At 42.3% G+C, this 16,035-nt stretch overlaps 1 protein-coding gene across 2 annotated transcripts in view; it reads right to left on the bottom strand.

Annotated features, from left to right (window-relative positions):
- Positions 1 to 8,212: 8,212 nt before the first annotated feature.
- The window catches only part of LOC138299175 (proteasome subunit beta type-7-like), an 89,770-nt gene continuing 81,947 nt past the window's right edge, over positions 8,213 to 16,035 (bottom strand). For both annotated transcript variants that reach the window (XM_069237266.1, XM_069237265.1), the window contains exons 5-8: positions 13,607 to 13,722; positions 13,410 to 13,468; positions 10,134 to 10,285; positions 8,213 to 9,597 (exon numbers count right to left, since the gene is read on the bottom strand). In XM_069237266.1, coding sequence (XP_069093367.1) covers positions 9,486 to 9,597; positions 10,134 to 10,285; positions 13,410 to 13,468; positions 13,607 to 13,722 — 439 coding nt within the window. In that variant the 3' untranslated portion in view covers positions 8,213 to 9,485. The remainder of the gene's footprint in view (positions 9,598 to 10,133; positions 10,286 to 13,409; positions 13,469 to 13,606; positions 13,723 to 16,035) is intronic.

Raw genomic sequence — 16,035 nt, 5'->3', positions numbered from 1 at the left:
GTGGTCCATCATGGGCATAATGTACTCACACGTGACAACGTTCTGGCTTTTTCTGGCAATCAGTGGTCCATCCTTTACATACTGTGGTATGCGAAGAGCTTGTCTTGTTATTTTAAAAAACCTGCTTTTGCATGTAGTTCACTGGGACTGCTGTATCTTGAAGCTTAAATATATGCCTCTAATTAAACCAAAAATTCTTATTTCAATGCGGACAGAGTTCCTTGTAGGTTTGATGGTGGGGTCTGAGCCTCTCGTCGCCATTCTGTTGTGTTCAAAAGAAGACGTGGAGAGCTATTCTTGTTTAGAAGATTTATTTCCTTTTACCCAACCCCTGGCACCAGCATAACAGTTCTCCAATCTTCCCCACAACTCTCTTCCCAGCAGTGATCCCCAACATTCCTATCTTAAGCTCATAGCATTCCAGTGCATCATCACCTTCTAGAGTGATGATGCAAGGACTAACACAACACATCCCCCCTTCTTAAAATTGAACAAACATGTGGCTAATAATTTAAACAATATGATAATCCGGAGAAAATAATTACAATAGAAACATAAATAAAACTTTGCTTTGCAAGTTCTAAAATATGAAATACTGATTTGAAAGAATGGAACATATATAAATTTGATCCATCATAAAGGATACTAACTAATAACTAGAAGATGCCTGGTAGATCAACTTTGCATTAACCTTTCTATAAGATATATAAATAACAATAATTACATACTGTGGGCCAGATTTACAAAGCCCTTGCACCCCTTAGCACCACATTTGCAGCAAATGTTTTTTGCTGCTGCAAATGTGATGCTAACGGGCCATTACCATAGCGCCATATTTACAAGGTGGCGAAAACTACGTTTGCGCCCTTGTAAAGCCCTTTTTTTTCACTAATCCAGTATAGCGTTACAATAGCGTCCAAAAAATGATGCTACTGCCCCTAAAATGTGCCATGGTGCGCCGTATGGTAAATATGGTGCTACCATGGTGGCATTAGGGCACGCAAAGGGGCCGCAAGAAAAGTGGCGCATCACTAGAGGTGCGCCACTTTCTTGTAAATATGGCCCTGTGTATCATAATGATAAATAAGGATGGAATACCACATTTTACTCTATTTTGGCATTCACCTTCATCATAAAATTTTCATAACATCTAGTTTTCACACTCATCCTCCCCGGTCTAGTAACTTAGACCCATATTTATACTTTTTGACGCAAACCTGACCTAGCGCAGGTTTGCGTCAAAAAGTATAGCGCCGGCTAACCCCAATCCTGGACGCCTGCCGGGTGTCATATTTATGGATTGTTGCGAGCTGGTGCTAAGGCCTGGTTAGCATCAAAATTCCTGACGCTAAACGGGTGGGGGAGTCATAGGTGAGACTGGAGATTGTTCGTGACAGAATGGCGCTAGTCAGGTTAGAGTCAGAAAACAGACGCTAATCTGATTAGCAACATTCTATCTATGCACAACCCCCTTAGACATGACTCCTCTCTTAGAAAAGACAGGAGCCATGCCCCCAGCCCAAGTGCCATGCCCAAGGGACTAATGTCCCCCGGGCACGGCCATTGTGCACAGTGGCATGTATGGGAGCCCAAGTTAGTCCCCCCCATGGCACTTTGAAAAACAATGTAAAATGCTTACCTGGACTTACCTGTGATTGGTCCTCCCATCCTTAGGTGTCCTCCTGGTGCGGGTGGGTGGGGGTGTCCCGAAGGTCTCTGACCATGGAAAAAGGCCCACAGGTCCCCTAACGCCTGCCCATACCCAGGCGTCAAATAATGCAGGCTTAGCGTCATTATTTAAGGCTCTCCTCTTCCCATGCGTGAATTCAGCACAGGAAGATAAATATGGCGCTAGGGCCATAGCGTGGGTTTTTGCCTGGGAATGCTTACCTTGCATCTCATTGACGCAAGGTAGTTTTAATCAAGCAAAAAACGATGCAAACTCCATAACTTTGGCGCTAGACGTGTCTAGCGCCAAAGTATAAATATGGAGTTAGGTTTACGCAGAATTAGCGTAAAAAAAAAATAATAATGCTAATTCAGCGCAAACTGAGTATAAATATGGGCCTTAATTCTCTATTGGTGTTCCAACTGGTTCTTACATTCTCCTTTGACAACCTCTTAAAAAGAGTGCTACCTGGGCGAGAAATTTCTCCATTGGTAACTGTATCTCCGATCCAATCATACTTTCGTACTTCAGGTGTACTTTTCCTTTTGTCTCCTTTAAATAATGACAGCCTCTTTGCATGCCACACCTTGCCATCACTAAGGTGCGCAGAATTACAAAGAACTCTGACTACCCGTAATTGTTCAGAAAATCTACTCTCTCCTTACCTGACTAGACTACCTTTATTCACTTTCACTAAATTTCCCACTTTGAGGTTCACTTTTTTTACACCATGCAACGTCTTATGTCTCTGCTTATATTTCACCTGGTCTAACTCCATGACTCTTCACCTTCCTTGGTGACCAATCAACTCTTTTGGTGCTGTATATCCATCCGATGTTGTCCTTAGTGCGAGGTGTTCGCCCTCTCATTAACTCAAAAGGGCTATGTTCTGTTGCCTCGCACTGAGTTACTCTGTAAGCGGCAACAGTTTTTAGTAGTTCATTTTCCCAATTCATGTAATTGCTATTAAATAATTAAATTATTCCTTTTATCACTTTCTCAAAGCGTTCAACGTTTCCATTCCCTTCGGGGTGATAAAGAGCCGTACTTTTGTGCAAAATAAATTTTTGCCAAAAAGGTTTTGAAAACATCAGAAACAAACTGCTCCCCATTGTCAGTGACCATCACCCTGGGTAGACTTTCTCAGTAAAACACTTCTTCCAGGAAATTCACAACCGCCCAAGCATCCGCTCAATGTAAAAATGTTATCCCTGGCCACTTTGAGAAATCGTCTACAGCTACTAAGATGAGTTTGGACAAACCGTACACAAAAATGTCCACCCATATCCTTTCCCAGGACCTTTACGGAATCTCAGTAGGATGTAATGGAGGTTTGAATGTAACCATTGCTTTGTCTGAATTAATGCACTTAAGACATTCTCTCATATTTGCTTCAATTCTTATTTCTATTCCTGGCCACCAATATGACTGTTTAACTCTGCTCTTGTTCTTAACCATGCCCAGGTGTCCTTCATGACATAGGTTTAACAACTCTCTCCTGCATGACTTTCAGTGGAATTAATCTTCCACCCCTCAACAGTAAACCTTCCTCTATGGACAATTCATTCTTCACCTCCCAAAATGGAATCAAATCTTTATCTCATAGCTTCTTTTCTGGCCATCCATCTCTGACATAACAGATGACTATTGGTATTATACGATCTTATCTTAAAGAAGACAACTGTACATCAGTCTCAATACTTTGTCATTCTTCTGATAATACCATAGCTACTAAGAATCATTCCATTCATTACTTGTGTTCTCAATTACAGGCAAAGGTAACCTACTTAAGAAATCTGCAATTTTATTGTGAGCACCTGGGACATGCAGTACTTCATACACATAATCTAACAATTGCATGGACAACCTAGTTATCCTTTTTTACACATTGTTAAGTACTTGTGATGTGAGAATTTTAGTAAGAGATTTGTGATCACTCCTGAGTACTACTTAGGTTCCCCAAATACATTGTCTAAAATGCTTTAACCCCCATACACACCCCAGGGTTTCTCTCTCTATGACAGATTACTTCTCGTCCAATGGTGTTCAATTGTGCCAGTATCTACCAATTTGTTCAGCTCTCTGACTACCTCCTCTTTCACACTCATCAGAATGTTTCTCACTTTCTGCACACATGGTCCACCATCTTTCATTAAAACTATTTTGTGCACCAACCCCTTCAGTTCACCTACCGTACCTGTAAATATGGTTGGAAATCTTTTTCTCATATGCTCTCCTACCTGCTTGCCACCACCCATGATCAAAACTGGGTCCGCACGGTTAGAACCAAGCAAAATATCCAATTCCCCTTGATGTTACCACCTTAGGACGGAAGGTCCGGTTTCTACCATGTACATCTTACAATCAGCTTCCCTGCCTTTAAATTCAAACAATAGTTTACGGAAACCTAAAAGACTGATGGGTTCCCCTGTGAAACTCTGAGATTTAATATCTGGTTTCTCCAACTTATATCCTACTATCAGACACAATAGATTCATCCATTTTTCTTTATAAATTATTGTGTATGGTGACCCAGGATCGGCCACCAACACTTCCTGAACTCCTCTAGCCACTATGTCACTAATAGGTTTCATCCTACCCTGACCTTTAACAACCATTACACAGTCATCTACGCACTACACTTCAGGAATTTCTTTTTCAGAACTAGATAGGTCATCGTCCTGCTCTTCCTCGTCCACAACACACCTAAATACTCTGGTCTTACGACACACATGTGCATAGGGCCCCTTAACTCCACATTTAGCACATTTCTAACCAATTGCAGGATGTTTGCTATCATGGGCTAGGTGAATTGAGCTACCACAACAGTAATATTTGCCTTTTAAGTCTTCCATCCCCTCGTAAAATTGCCATTTTCCAGTGCTGTTGGCTTCTTTCTTATTACCTTCCTGGTCATCCTTCATATTAACTTTTTCCTGACTATTTTATCTATTTTTTTACCACATTCTTTTTTACTACCAGGCACTACCGCTTTCACACATCTGGAAGTAAGTTCTGCTTTGCTAATTATAGAAGCAACTTCCTGTAGCCCAGATTCACCATGGACCCACAATCTGTCCTGTAGATTTAGGATTATTACAATGCATAATCACTTGATCTCGTCCTAATTCATCCTCCAGCCCCACCAATCCACATGACAGGGCCAGTTTCCTCACAGCTGCTACTTAATCTTCTATCTTTTCATTGACACCATGTTTTATATGATAGAAGTTATAACGGTCAATAGCTTTGCATACAGTAGGTGAAAAGTAAGTATCTAAATCTGCCAAAGTACGTGTAAATGCGTCCCCTCCATCCCCTGAACAGGGTTTCTTTTCCATGCAATTCTACACTTTCAATCCTCCATGGCAATGCAATAACAGTTTCTTCTTTTTTTCTGGACTTAAATCTTCAGTTTCAAATGTGTCAATATAGTGAACAAAATATTCCCTCTATTTCTCCCATTTTAAATTTGACTCGCCCTCTACAATCATGAAAGGTTGTGGTGCTGGGAGATCAATTCTAGCCATGGTAATTGCCACTCAGCATGTAAAGTGTCACAGTATGTGTTATTAGAATGGTATATAGGTGTGCTTGTCACCGCTATTTAAAACTCTAAACTGCATCCAACTGTAACTTGGTGTGTGTGTCACCACAGACAAATACAGTAACATGGTGTCTGTATCACCATAGGTGGACTTAGGGGTGCGTGTCACCGCAGACAAGCAAACAGTAAGATTGTCACCTGAAATGATAGAAGAGCATGGGACTTAAGTTTGAGTGTCACTGCAGGCAAGCACCTAGCAGACAGTAAGATTGTCACCTGAAGTGATAGAAGAGCGTGTCACCATTGTGGAATCTCCACCCAACAACAAGTGTATAAATTTGAATATAATCCTGTATAAAGTAAATTGGGCTCCAACAGCAGTCACCTTTTTGAGAAGACGTGGGTATCACTGTTGTAATATCTTCAGCAGTACCATGCTTAGAAGATAATTCTAATATTAGGTTGTTATAATTTTAGGTGTGTGTGTCACCACCTGACCAGCTGAATTAAAAGTGACACGCACAGAGGTTGTTTCAATTTCAGGTCCTCACGTAGGCTGCGCTTTAAGGTGTGCACATCACTGTTTAATGTGAAATGCGCTGAAAATGAGCCTGATCCAAAATATTGGGATCATCCAAAATGGCCACCACTACATCGCGTTCCATATGTATCTACTGGAAATTGGGCTTGTTCCTCCTGCTTGATCAGCATTGTTGCTGTTTTCACTTGCCACTTTCCACAGGCGGCATCTTTCAGCGGGTGGCTACCACAGTCAATTTGCATATTGACAACTGGTTGCAGTGCGCACTTCAACGACAACAGACACAGCTGTAAAGTTTGCATGCTGCCTGTATCCCAGGAAACTGTGGAGGGCACACGTTAGACCAAGCAATTTTGCACGAGGCCCCTGTGATAGTTCCTGTAGTGGTACATAAACTGTTATTTTGAAAAAATTGCCAGTGTGTGTAGTTCACTGGGACTGCTGTATCTCAAACCTTAAATATAGGATCATTCTTCAAATTAAAGCAAAATACTATTACTTCAATGTAGACGGAGTTCCTTGTGCGTTCGATGTCGGGGTCTGAGTCTCTCATCACAATTTGTTCTTGTTAGAAGATTTATTCCTTTTTACTCAAACACCTAGCACCACCATAACAGTTCTCCAGTCTTGCCCGCAACCATCTTTCCAGCAGTGATCCCCAACAGTCCTCCCTTGAGCTCATATGCATCCCTCCTGCTGACATGCCAAAGGACTAACAAAACATAGGCCATCCTTGGCATAATTCAGGTCTCCATGGTGACATTCTGGTTATGCCAGCCATAATGATGGCATACTGAAGACTTATTTGGAGCATACCTGGCAACCTTCTGGTTATACCCAGAATAACTATGGTACTGTGGACAATCTAGAATTTGATAAGGCAATCCCTTGCATAAATGTGACATGCTGCTGGCATTCCTAAAGGCACCGTAATTACGCCTTCCATAATACTGAATTATTCCTCTATATTGTGGGCAGGATTGATAACATTCTAGCTATTGATTGCATAACAATATCTGATCCTTAACATTTTGAGCCCTTTTTAAATTACATTTTGTTTATCATCTACATAGTAATGGCCTCTGCTTCACATGTTGTGGGCACTTTTCTGCTTTGTGTTTTTGTAAGACAATTGGTATAGCTATGGCTGTCCATCCCTCAACCATGTCATCATTAATAGTTTTCCACAACTAAGAGTCAATGGAAAACGTTGACCGGAGACACGGACAGTGTTTCCTTCATGCATTTCTTGTTGTCAAAAGAGTGATGTTACCCTTGTGGACACTGTCCAGATCTCTGTATGGAAACTGGTCATTTTAGAGAAATCTGTTTTGAAGAGCCACAGTTTAGTTGATTCTATCTAGGTGGCCATAAACTTTTGTAAGTACTGATCTATTACTATTTGTTTGTGGAATATTGCTGTTGGCCTTACCATTCCATCATTCCATTAAATGTATTTCTTTCACTTCCCTTTGTCGCACCCTTCTCCCTTTTTTCAACCTATGTTTAGAAAAGCAGTGGCCTATGGTAATATTTGTTTACTGCTTGTTCGAATGATAGTTCCCCTCAATGATTGTAAACCTACTGTGAACTGTATGTAATACAGTGTATTTACTGTGTGTGAGAATATGTATAATGATGTGTATATGTAAATAGTTCATATGGTTGTACATGAATTCAAGACACCATCACACACACATCATGAGTGTCCAAAATACTAAATTCTTATGTACAGCATATACGGTCACAGAAGACATAATAGACATATATACAAGAAATATATGTGCCAACACCTTCTTTTTGTGAAAATGGAAGCATGCGTGTATAGTATATGTATAGGTTCTTTGATAATACACCAAGGTACCGATAAGCAAGTACAGGTAGATAATTTGCAAGATTTTCCTCATCTGTCCTTCAGGATAAGGGACGAATCTGGGTTGACTGGCAGTGTGATTCAGTAGAGCACATGGATATCCTATGGACATTTTCAAAATGGCTGCCAGTTATTCCTTATCACCATATATTGCCCCGGTAGATTAGTGAATACAATTAAGGAAATAGAGGTTTTGCAGAATTCAGGAACAAGAGAAACCAGAGGGAACCAAGGTGGAGAATATTGAGGTGGATAAGTGGAACAGGGAACCAAGAAAAGAAGAAAATACTAAAGTGTGGGAGACATGGCCGGTTGCTGAACTTATTCAGAAGTGGCGAAAGCAATAACTGGTGAATGTTGCAAGGCCCCTATATGCTGCTTGTGGTAATCATTTACAGCACTTCTGTCCTCACTACCATGAAAGTACTATCCCCAATCCGAAAGTGAAGATCACGTAAGGTGATATACATAATGAGTTATGTAATAAGTTATTCTCAACAATTGTCCAAAACATGGAAATTAATTTCAAAAAATGTGAAACAAAAAAAACTGCATTGAAACACATTTAAAGAAAGACACATGTTATCAATGGGGACATAATTCTGATTTTTACTTAATTAAATCAAATCAGGAATCTTCACATAAACAAATTATCACACAACAAATTCATGTTGAATGAATGGTGATAATGATGTATACTAACAGAAATATTGCAGTTCACCCATGTGACCATCAAAAGTAAAGTAAAAAACTCAAGCAATGTGCCCACACAGGGATTCCGGAACATTCCGTAAAGGTATGTTTTAAGAATCATCATTCCAATATAAGATTATAGAATGTTAAATCAACAATTGCAATACATTTAAATCAATATCAGCATAATCTAACACAAATACATTAAAAAAAATTAGAGGCTTCAAAATCAAATTGATGTGGAGGAAATGGTAGAATGAATGTATTAAAACAAGAGATCTTCTAGCTATAAACATTGATAGCCCTACATCCAAGAAGAATGAGTAATGCAGATGTTGAATTTTGTCTACCATTAGATTTTATTTTGATATAATTAATCAAAAATCCCTTTAAAATATAGGAGGAAAAGAAGAGTGTAATGTTGAAATCCAAGAGTGATGTATCTACAGAGGGTAGGAATGTCTTCTGGGGATTGACTGGTGTATTGTGAATTAACTGCACCACTCTGTCTTGGGGAGGAACCTATGAGCTGCAGACCTCTGGACCTGCGGGTGGGGTCAATGGAACTGAAATATTTTAGCATAGGCGGAAGGGAAAAGGAGCAGCCCAACTTAGGCTAAGGCTGGAGGAGGATAGAAGAGCTGCACACCTCTGATGGCTGTGAGAGAATGGAGGGAACCTCACAGCTGTTGCCCAGGTACTGTGGATCGGTCTAAAGTGTGTTGTACGTCTCTGGGCAGGCATGGGGGATGGGAGAAGCTGTTCATCAGTGGCTCAGAACTAAATGTGACATGAATGAAGTGTGCAATCTAGCCCAGAGAATCCAGCCTATAGGAGAGGATAAAAAGAGCTGCACATCTCGGAGGGCTGCTCAAGGAACCCTTCTCGAGTTATGATAGTAGGAGCCCTCATCTGTTTGGATGAGGGCTGAGGGATGATAGAAAGAGTTGTGCATTTTTGCCAGTTCTGGCTGGTGGCAGAAACTGCATAAAGTACAGAATAAACTAGCCACACACCATTAGGCTACAGCTGGGATAGGATTGAGAAAGTGGTACACCTATGTTGTAGAGCTTGGGGACAATCATGCCTCTGCTCCTGGCTGGGGAAGATAGACAGATTTATACACCTCTAGTTCAGGACTGATGAAGGCTCACTGAGGATTTCATTCGGTGTCCATAGGCTGCACCACCTCGTCGACCACTTCTAGCTCCAGGGGTGTGATGGTCTTCGTCAGTACTGCTGTGGTCCCCCTCTGGTACCGGTAAGACCCAAGCCTGGGAAAAACAACAGTCAGAGGGCTTGAGTTAGATACTTGTGATGACTTGACATCAATCCACAGAGCATAGCAAAAGAGGCACATTCCTATAATGGTTGTCGACAGGATTCCTTAGAATGCAGCAATTATGGGGGTCACTGATACAAATAGCATCTCAAAACATCCAACAAACTGCCTGTTTAGGCACATCCTTCTCTCATGTAGTCTCAATCAGAGTTCTACTGTTTTGCCTTCCAGACAGGAGGGAAACACACCTTCATCCTGGAGATAGACTGCAGTAGTAGCTGCATTAAAATTTCCCACAGCAGAAATCACTGGGATAGTTCACAATTATAGCCTTTTCAAAAAAGACCAGCTGCAAGTTGCAAGAGTTTATTAGCGTGCACATGCACACACACACACAGGCACATGCACACACACACACAGGCACATGCACACACACAGGCACATGCACACACACACAACCACCCCCAGCCCAATTTAGCTATGCACAAGCAGATACACACAGAGAGAGTAGAGCTGTTTGAGGCTCACCTCTGTCCACTTTGGCCTGGGCTGTCATACCCACGCAGAGACTCTGTGCCCTCCTTGGTGATGATGCACAAGTCCACATTGCTCCCGGATCCCAAGTCACATGTAATTCCAGCTGTAATGGCCTCCCGCACCAGCTCTTTGGCATCCTCACGCTATGAGGGATACAGTGGAACCAAAAATGGTAGAAGAGAAGAAAAAGCGATAGAAGAGGTCAAATTAGATGTCCACCTGTCTAGCAGTCACTCACATAAAAATGAAACTTTTGTTTAGCACTGAGGTGATTCTCTGCCCCCATGGTGAGTCTGATGGCAAATCCATATGCAAGACTGACGTACAGCTCCAGGAACACTCACTAGGAAAAGATGATCAGATCGGTGTTGTGGAGAGGAACATTCTGGGAATCACCTTCTATCACACATGCTGGACAGGCAACTTCATGTTGCTGACAAGACCACTGTAGATCAACATTCACTCACTTACCTTCAGAAGGGGCAGCCTGTGTTATACTCAAAGAAGTCACATGGTGTGGAGGGAAGAGAGGCCAAACATCCTACATGTAGGTAATGCTAGGTCTCTCCTTGTCCCATCAATCCCAGCCCAGTGCAGACTTATTTTCACAACCACATCGGGCAATTCACCATGGCTATTTACAACTGTTTTACTGGGGACTGGTTAAACAGACAGTGCTGGGAGCAAATGGCACATATTTATTTTTTTGGTGGACTGAGAAGGGAGTGCCATCTTCCCATTTCATGATCTTACTTAACAGTGAAAAGTTCAGCTCGTCTTCGCTTTGAAATTCTACACCACAGAAGTCAATCAGAATTCAACCTGCCTCTGTCCCTCCCACTCCATTTCAATTTTGCACCATGTGCAGTGTCTAAGAGACTGCAGCAGATGGAGAACTGATGTGTGAACCCTTTTTTGTCACTGAGGTTGTGGCAAGGGGATGGGGCAGCATGCACAGTCTTTCTTCTGCTGCATATGCTGGTCCTGCTGGCAGATGACTCCTCACTTGATATACAATTATAAAGCATGCTAATACCACTAAAAGTATTCTAACTCTAAAGAAGGAAGCAGTGCGCAGAATCAGGAACCCCAAAATAATTAGGATGATTATCAGAAGACCTGATGATTTGATGTTGGCACTAGGATACCAGCAACTAGTGACTATAAAGTCAAAATCTCGGCATTTAGAATTGTGTTTATGGACTTTTGGAATACAGTTGAGCCAAAGAGCAAAGGGTATGGAATGGCTGATACATGAATAGTTTCTATTTTTTTCAAAATATATTTGGGATCTAAACCATAAAAAGCCCCATAACAGTAGCAGAGGACCATGAACGCCCACCACTTCCTAAGAAAACCAGTGCAAAAAGTGGAGACCAGAAGAGACAGCCGCACGACATATGAGGCCGAGGAGAGTTGGCATAGTCAAGCCCAGACATAATAATGGAATGGACCATGACATTGTGGTGGTCCCAAGAAAGAAAATGAATGATATTTTGGATGACCTGGAGATAAAAGAAACTACTGGGCATAAAATGGCGTCCTAGGATCAAAGCAAACTCCCAGGTTTTTGACAAATTTAGTATGGGAGGGTAGAGGACTCAGGGCCTCATTCCGAGTCTGGCGGTCTTGAGACCGCCAGACACGGGGTGGCTATCGGACCGCCGCGGTAGTGGCGGTCCGATCCGCCACATTCTGACTGCGACTGAACCGCCGCGGTCAAACCACGACACCGGCAGGCTGCAGTCAGCCTCCAGCCTGACGGTACCGGCGGTTGTAATCTGCCAGGGAAGCGCTGCAAGTGGATTACGAGTCCCATTCCGCCAGCCTTTCCATTGCGGTTTACACCGCTGTGGAAAAGCTGGTGGAATGGGGGTGCCCGGGGCTCCCCATGCACAGCCCCGGCGCGCATTTCACTGCCCGAATTACGGGCAGTAAAATACGTGACGGGTGCTGCTGTACCCGCTGCACCGCCACATAGGCACTAGCTCGACTCCGAGCCGGCGTCACTGCTTCCGCCTGCCGGCCCTGTGGTGAACTTGGAATAAGGCTAGCGGTGTCCTAGCGACACCAGCGGTCAGGTGGCGGGTTGAGTTTGGCGGGCAGGCTCTGCCGCCCGCCAAACTCAGAATGACCCCCTCAGTCTCAGATGGCCATCAAGGAGCTGTCCAGGCACTGGGGGTGTTGATGAGTATGAGTCTTACCGGTGTTGAGTATGAGCCACAATATGCAAGACAAAGCAAAAGAATAATTTGGGACACAATAGCAACCAAGATATCTAGGAGGATCTGGGGAGCCATGGTTCCCCGATCCACTGCAAGTCTAAGATCATCAGTGACATACAGGAAAGCAGATTCAGTGACATACAGTAAAGCAGATTCAGTGCTATGAAATGGGCATACACTAGAGTGAATAGAGTCCAGGCAGGAAAGGGATCTGAATTCAACAAAAAAGAAACCTGAGCATTAGTATGCTTTTCTAGTGCTTTGGATGGCAAAAGGAGCAAAGACCTGTGGTGAAAATTGCTCATGACAACTGGATTGGCAGAAAGTTTTTTTGAACAACAACACAATGACTGTGTCTTTTAAATAACAGGTCCGTAGTCAGGAACCAAGAAGGAAATGTAAACATCAGTCATGACCATACAACTAATACTAAGTTATTAGATGTGACATTATTTTGGTATTACTGTTGTTTTCTTACGTCAGCATGCATATGATATTAAAAATAATCCCCACAGGGAAATTAGCATATATAATATAATATAATATAATATAATATAATATAATATAATATAATATAACATAATATAATATAATATAGTATAATATAATATAATAGATAATATATAATATAATACAATATCACATTTTATTATAATATAGACTATTTATGCACTGCACATCTCAAAGTGAATTTTGTTAATAAAAAGTGTTATTAGCAAATTAACAGTGTCCATTTTGTTTGCTTCTGAAGAATTAAAAGCCTGGTTATCCTGCAAACTGGTGACCTGTAGACTTTACAAAGATCTCTACACCACAGGCCGTTATACAGAGAGTGCCCTGGGGGAGCCATGGGCATGTGTGTCCACTTCGTGCATCACTGGGGCACTTTGGCATTACTGAAAGGGCTGCATCCTCTTCTGTAATACTGATAGTGCTGGTGAATTGCTACATATGTGAAGTATAATCTGCACCCCTCATTCTGTGCATTGGGTCATAAAGCGACATTAGTGAAAATCATTGCTACGTGGGGAGAAACTCTCACCTCCATATTGGGCTTGAAACGATCTTCTAATATAGCGATGGCAGCCGCTGCACCAGAACCTGTGGCCGTAAGATGAGAACAGATTAGAACCAGCATCTAGAAGTCACTGTGTCATTATGGCATTTTCTCCACTATGGTGTGCTGTCCATTACTCAAACACCTCCATCATGCTTAAAGTACAGGAAAGAAAGTCTTACCCATGGCAACGAAGGGAAGCGTGTCAGTAGATCCATGGGGGTAGATAGTGTACAGGTGGGAACCCTTGCAATCCACTCCGCCCACAATTATAGATGCACCAATGTGGCCCTGGTACCTGTGGCAGACAAGGGCAATCATAAGCACAGAAGTGAGAACATGCATGACCGCCATTGCACACAGAATACACAGCCACTTGCATCTAAACAGAGGACACAGTGACTACGTTGCCTCAGCTCCCAGTGCTAGGGTGCTACAGCGCCAACATACAAGGACTAGATGAATAACTGGGGGGCAATGTGAAGACAGTGTGATCATTATCAAGCATCCCTTAAATCTCAGAACAGGGTCGTGTGAGGTCTTTACTCCATATCAGCCAGTAGTTACTGGCAGTATCTACTTTGGGTTCTGTCGTTTACTACTAGCACCCGGGGCCCCAGTGTACTACCACTGTATGACTGTCCATGGGCTGTCAATCAAGACAGATTTATAGAGCACGGCTAATCACCTGCAAGGGTATCCAGGTGCTGAGAGCATAGCTGCTAAGGGGTTCAGTTGAACAGCCAGGTCTTGAGTTCTTTCCTGAATTCCAGAAGAGCGGATGAGGTCTGAAGGTGAAGGAGGAGGTTGTTCCAGGATTTTGCAGCGAGGCAGGAGAAGGAACACCCTCCACTGTTGCACAGGCAGTAGCGGGGTGGGCATGAGGGAGAGGAAGGTGGAGCGCAGTTGTCTGGAGGGTTGGTGGAAGTTCAAGTGGTGGCTAATGTATGCTGGTCCTTGGTTGTGAATGGCTTTGTAGGTGTGGATCACCATCTTGAATTGACATCTCTTCTGAATGGGGAGCCAGTGGAATTTTTTGAAGTAGGGGGTGGTGTTGGTCCATTTGGGGAGGTCCAGGATGAGTCTGGCCGCTGAGTTCTGTATGGTCTGCAGTCTCATCAGGAGGTGTGTGGTGATTCCTATGTAGAGTGAGTTGCCATAGTGCAGTCGGCTGGTGACTGGGTTTGAGTGACGGTGAGTCTGGTGTTGACAGGAAGTCATTTGAAGATCCTACAGAGCATGCGAAGAGTGAGGAAGCAGGCTGAAGAAACTGCATTCATCTGGTTTTTCATGGTGAGCTTACTGTCCAGGATGATGCCAACGTTGCATGCGTGGTCTGTCAGGTAGGGTGCTTGGAGCTACAGCCTCCATTAAGTAGGACCTGAGAGGAGGGAGGGGCGCTGAGAGCAGGGAGGCAGGAGGTGGGAAGCAGGAGGGAAACGACAGGAAAAGAGCAGCAAAGGACGAAAATGGAAAGCAGATGCAAAAAGTATACTATAAGGAACCACAAGAAAATAACAGCAGCAATACAATATCGAAACGGAACAATATAGAAATGAAACAAAAACAGAGGTTACAAGAAGACGCAGATTAAACAAGGAGGGAATACAGATATGGAGACAAAAACAGCAGCACAACAATGCAGAGGAAAAATTAGCAGAACCAAAAGGCAGACAGGTGGCAAGAGGAACGGGGACAGCAAAGGGGAGCATGTGCGAAAACTACATTGCACAGAATTCCTACAGAGGGATTGGAGCCCTCAGCGCAAACATACTTTTTAAAACATTTTTTAACTTATTTCTACTGCAAAAAGCCCTTCATCCTCACCCCACTAAATGTGGGAGCAATCTGTTCCCCGTCCTATGCTGGAAGGGGAATTATGCCAACCTTTCCAGACACCTTACCTACACAATAAATATATGATTTATGGATTGTATATAACTAGGGTGAGGAAAAGTCCTTATTCTTCATTATTTTGAATAATATAATGTCCTTGTAGGCACGATCAACAAATACTATGGCCAAGACCAAAGAATGTTTTTCAAATTATCAGAATTTATTGAATCAATATTTTAAAAACATATGTTAAAATCCCTACCACGACCGAAACGTATCAGGATTCCACATTAGATCAAAAAAAGTCATTTTGAGGTAATTTAGTAAATTCTTAATGTAGCCCTGTAGCTGCTGTGCACAAGAAGAAACATTATCTCATATTCATTATGACATCCACAGAAGAGAAGATTAGCTGCAAATTATGTCAAAGCTGATTTTCTTGGTTATGCTACAACTTATTTAACAGTCTTCATCAGGAGGAAGGAGTGTTCTTTTTTTAGGATACTAACTTGTATCCATGTCTGTAGATAATTCTATATGTCAATATCAATGAACGTAATAATTGCTGACAGTAATTAATGGGAAAATTGGAAAATAAGGATTATTGTGGACTGAGTTTTTTGCTTATGCAGAGTCATCCCCAATTTGTTTGCCTCCTGTCTCCTATTTTTTCTGAACTGTTGCTGTTGGCTTTTGAACTCTGAGCAATTTACCACTGCTACCCAGTGCTAAAGTGCATATGCTTTCTGTGTAAATTATTTGTAATTGGTTTATC

Source organism: Pleurodeles waltl, chromosome 6 (genome assembly GCF_031143425.1).
Source record: "Pleurodeles waltl isolate 20211129_DDA chromosome 6, aPleWal1.hap1.20221129, whole genome shotgun sequence".
Classification (NCBI taxonomy): Eukaryota; Metazoa; Chordata; class Amphibia; order Caudata; family Salamandridae; genus Pleurodeles; species Pleurodeles waltl.
The sequence above is the reverse complement of the archived record's forward strand: the minus strand, read 5'-3'. Positions and strand labels throughout refer to the sequence as shown.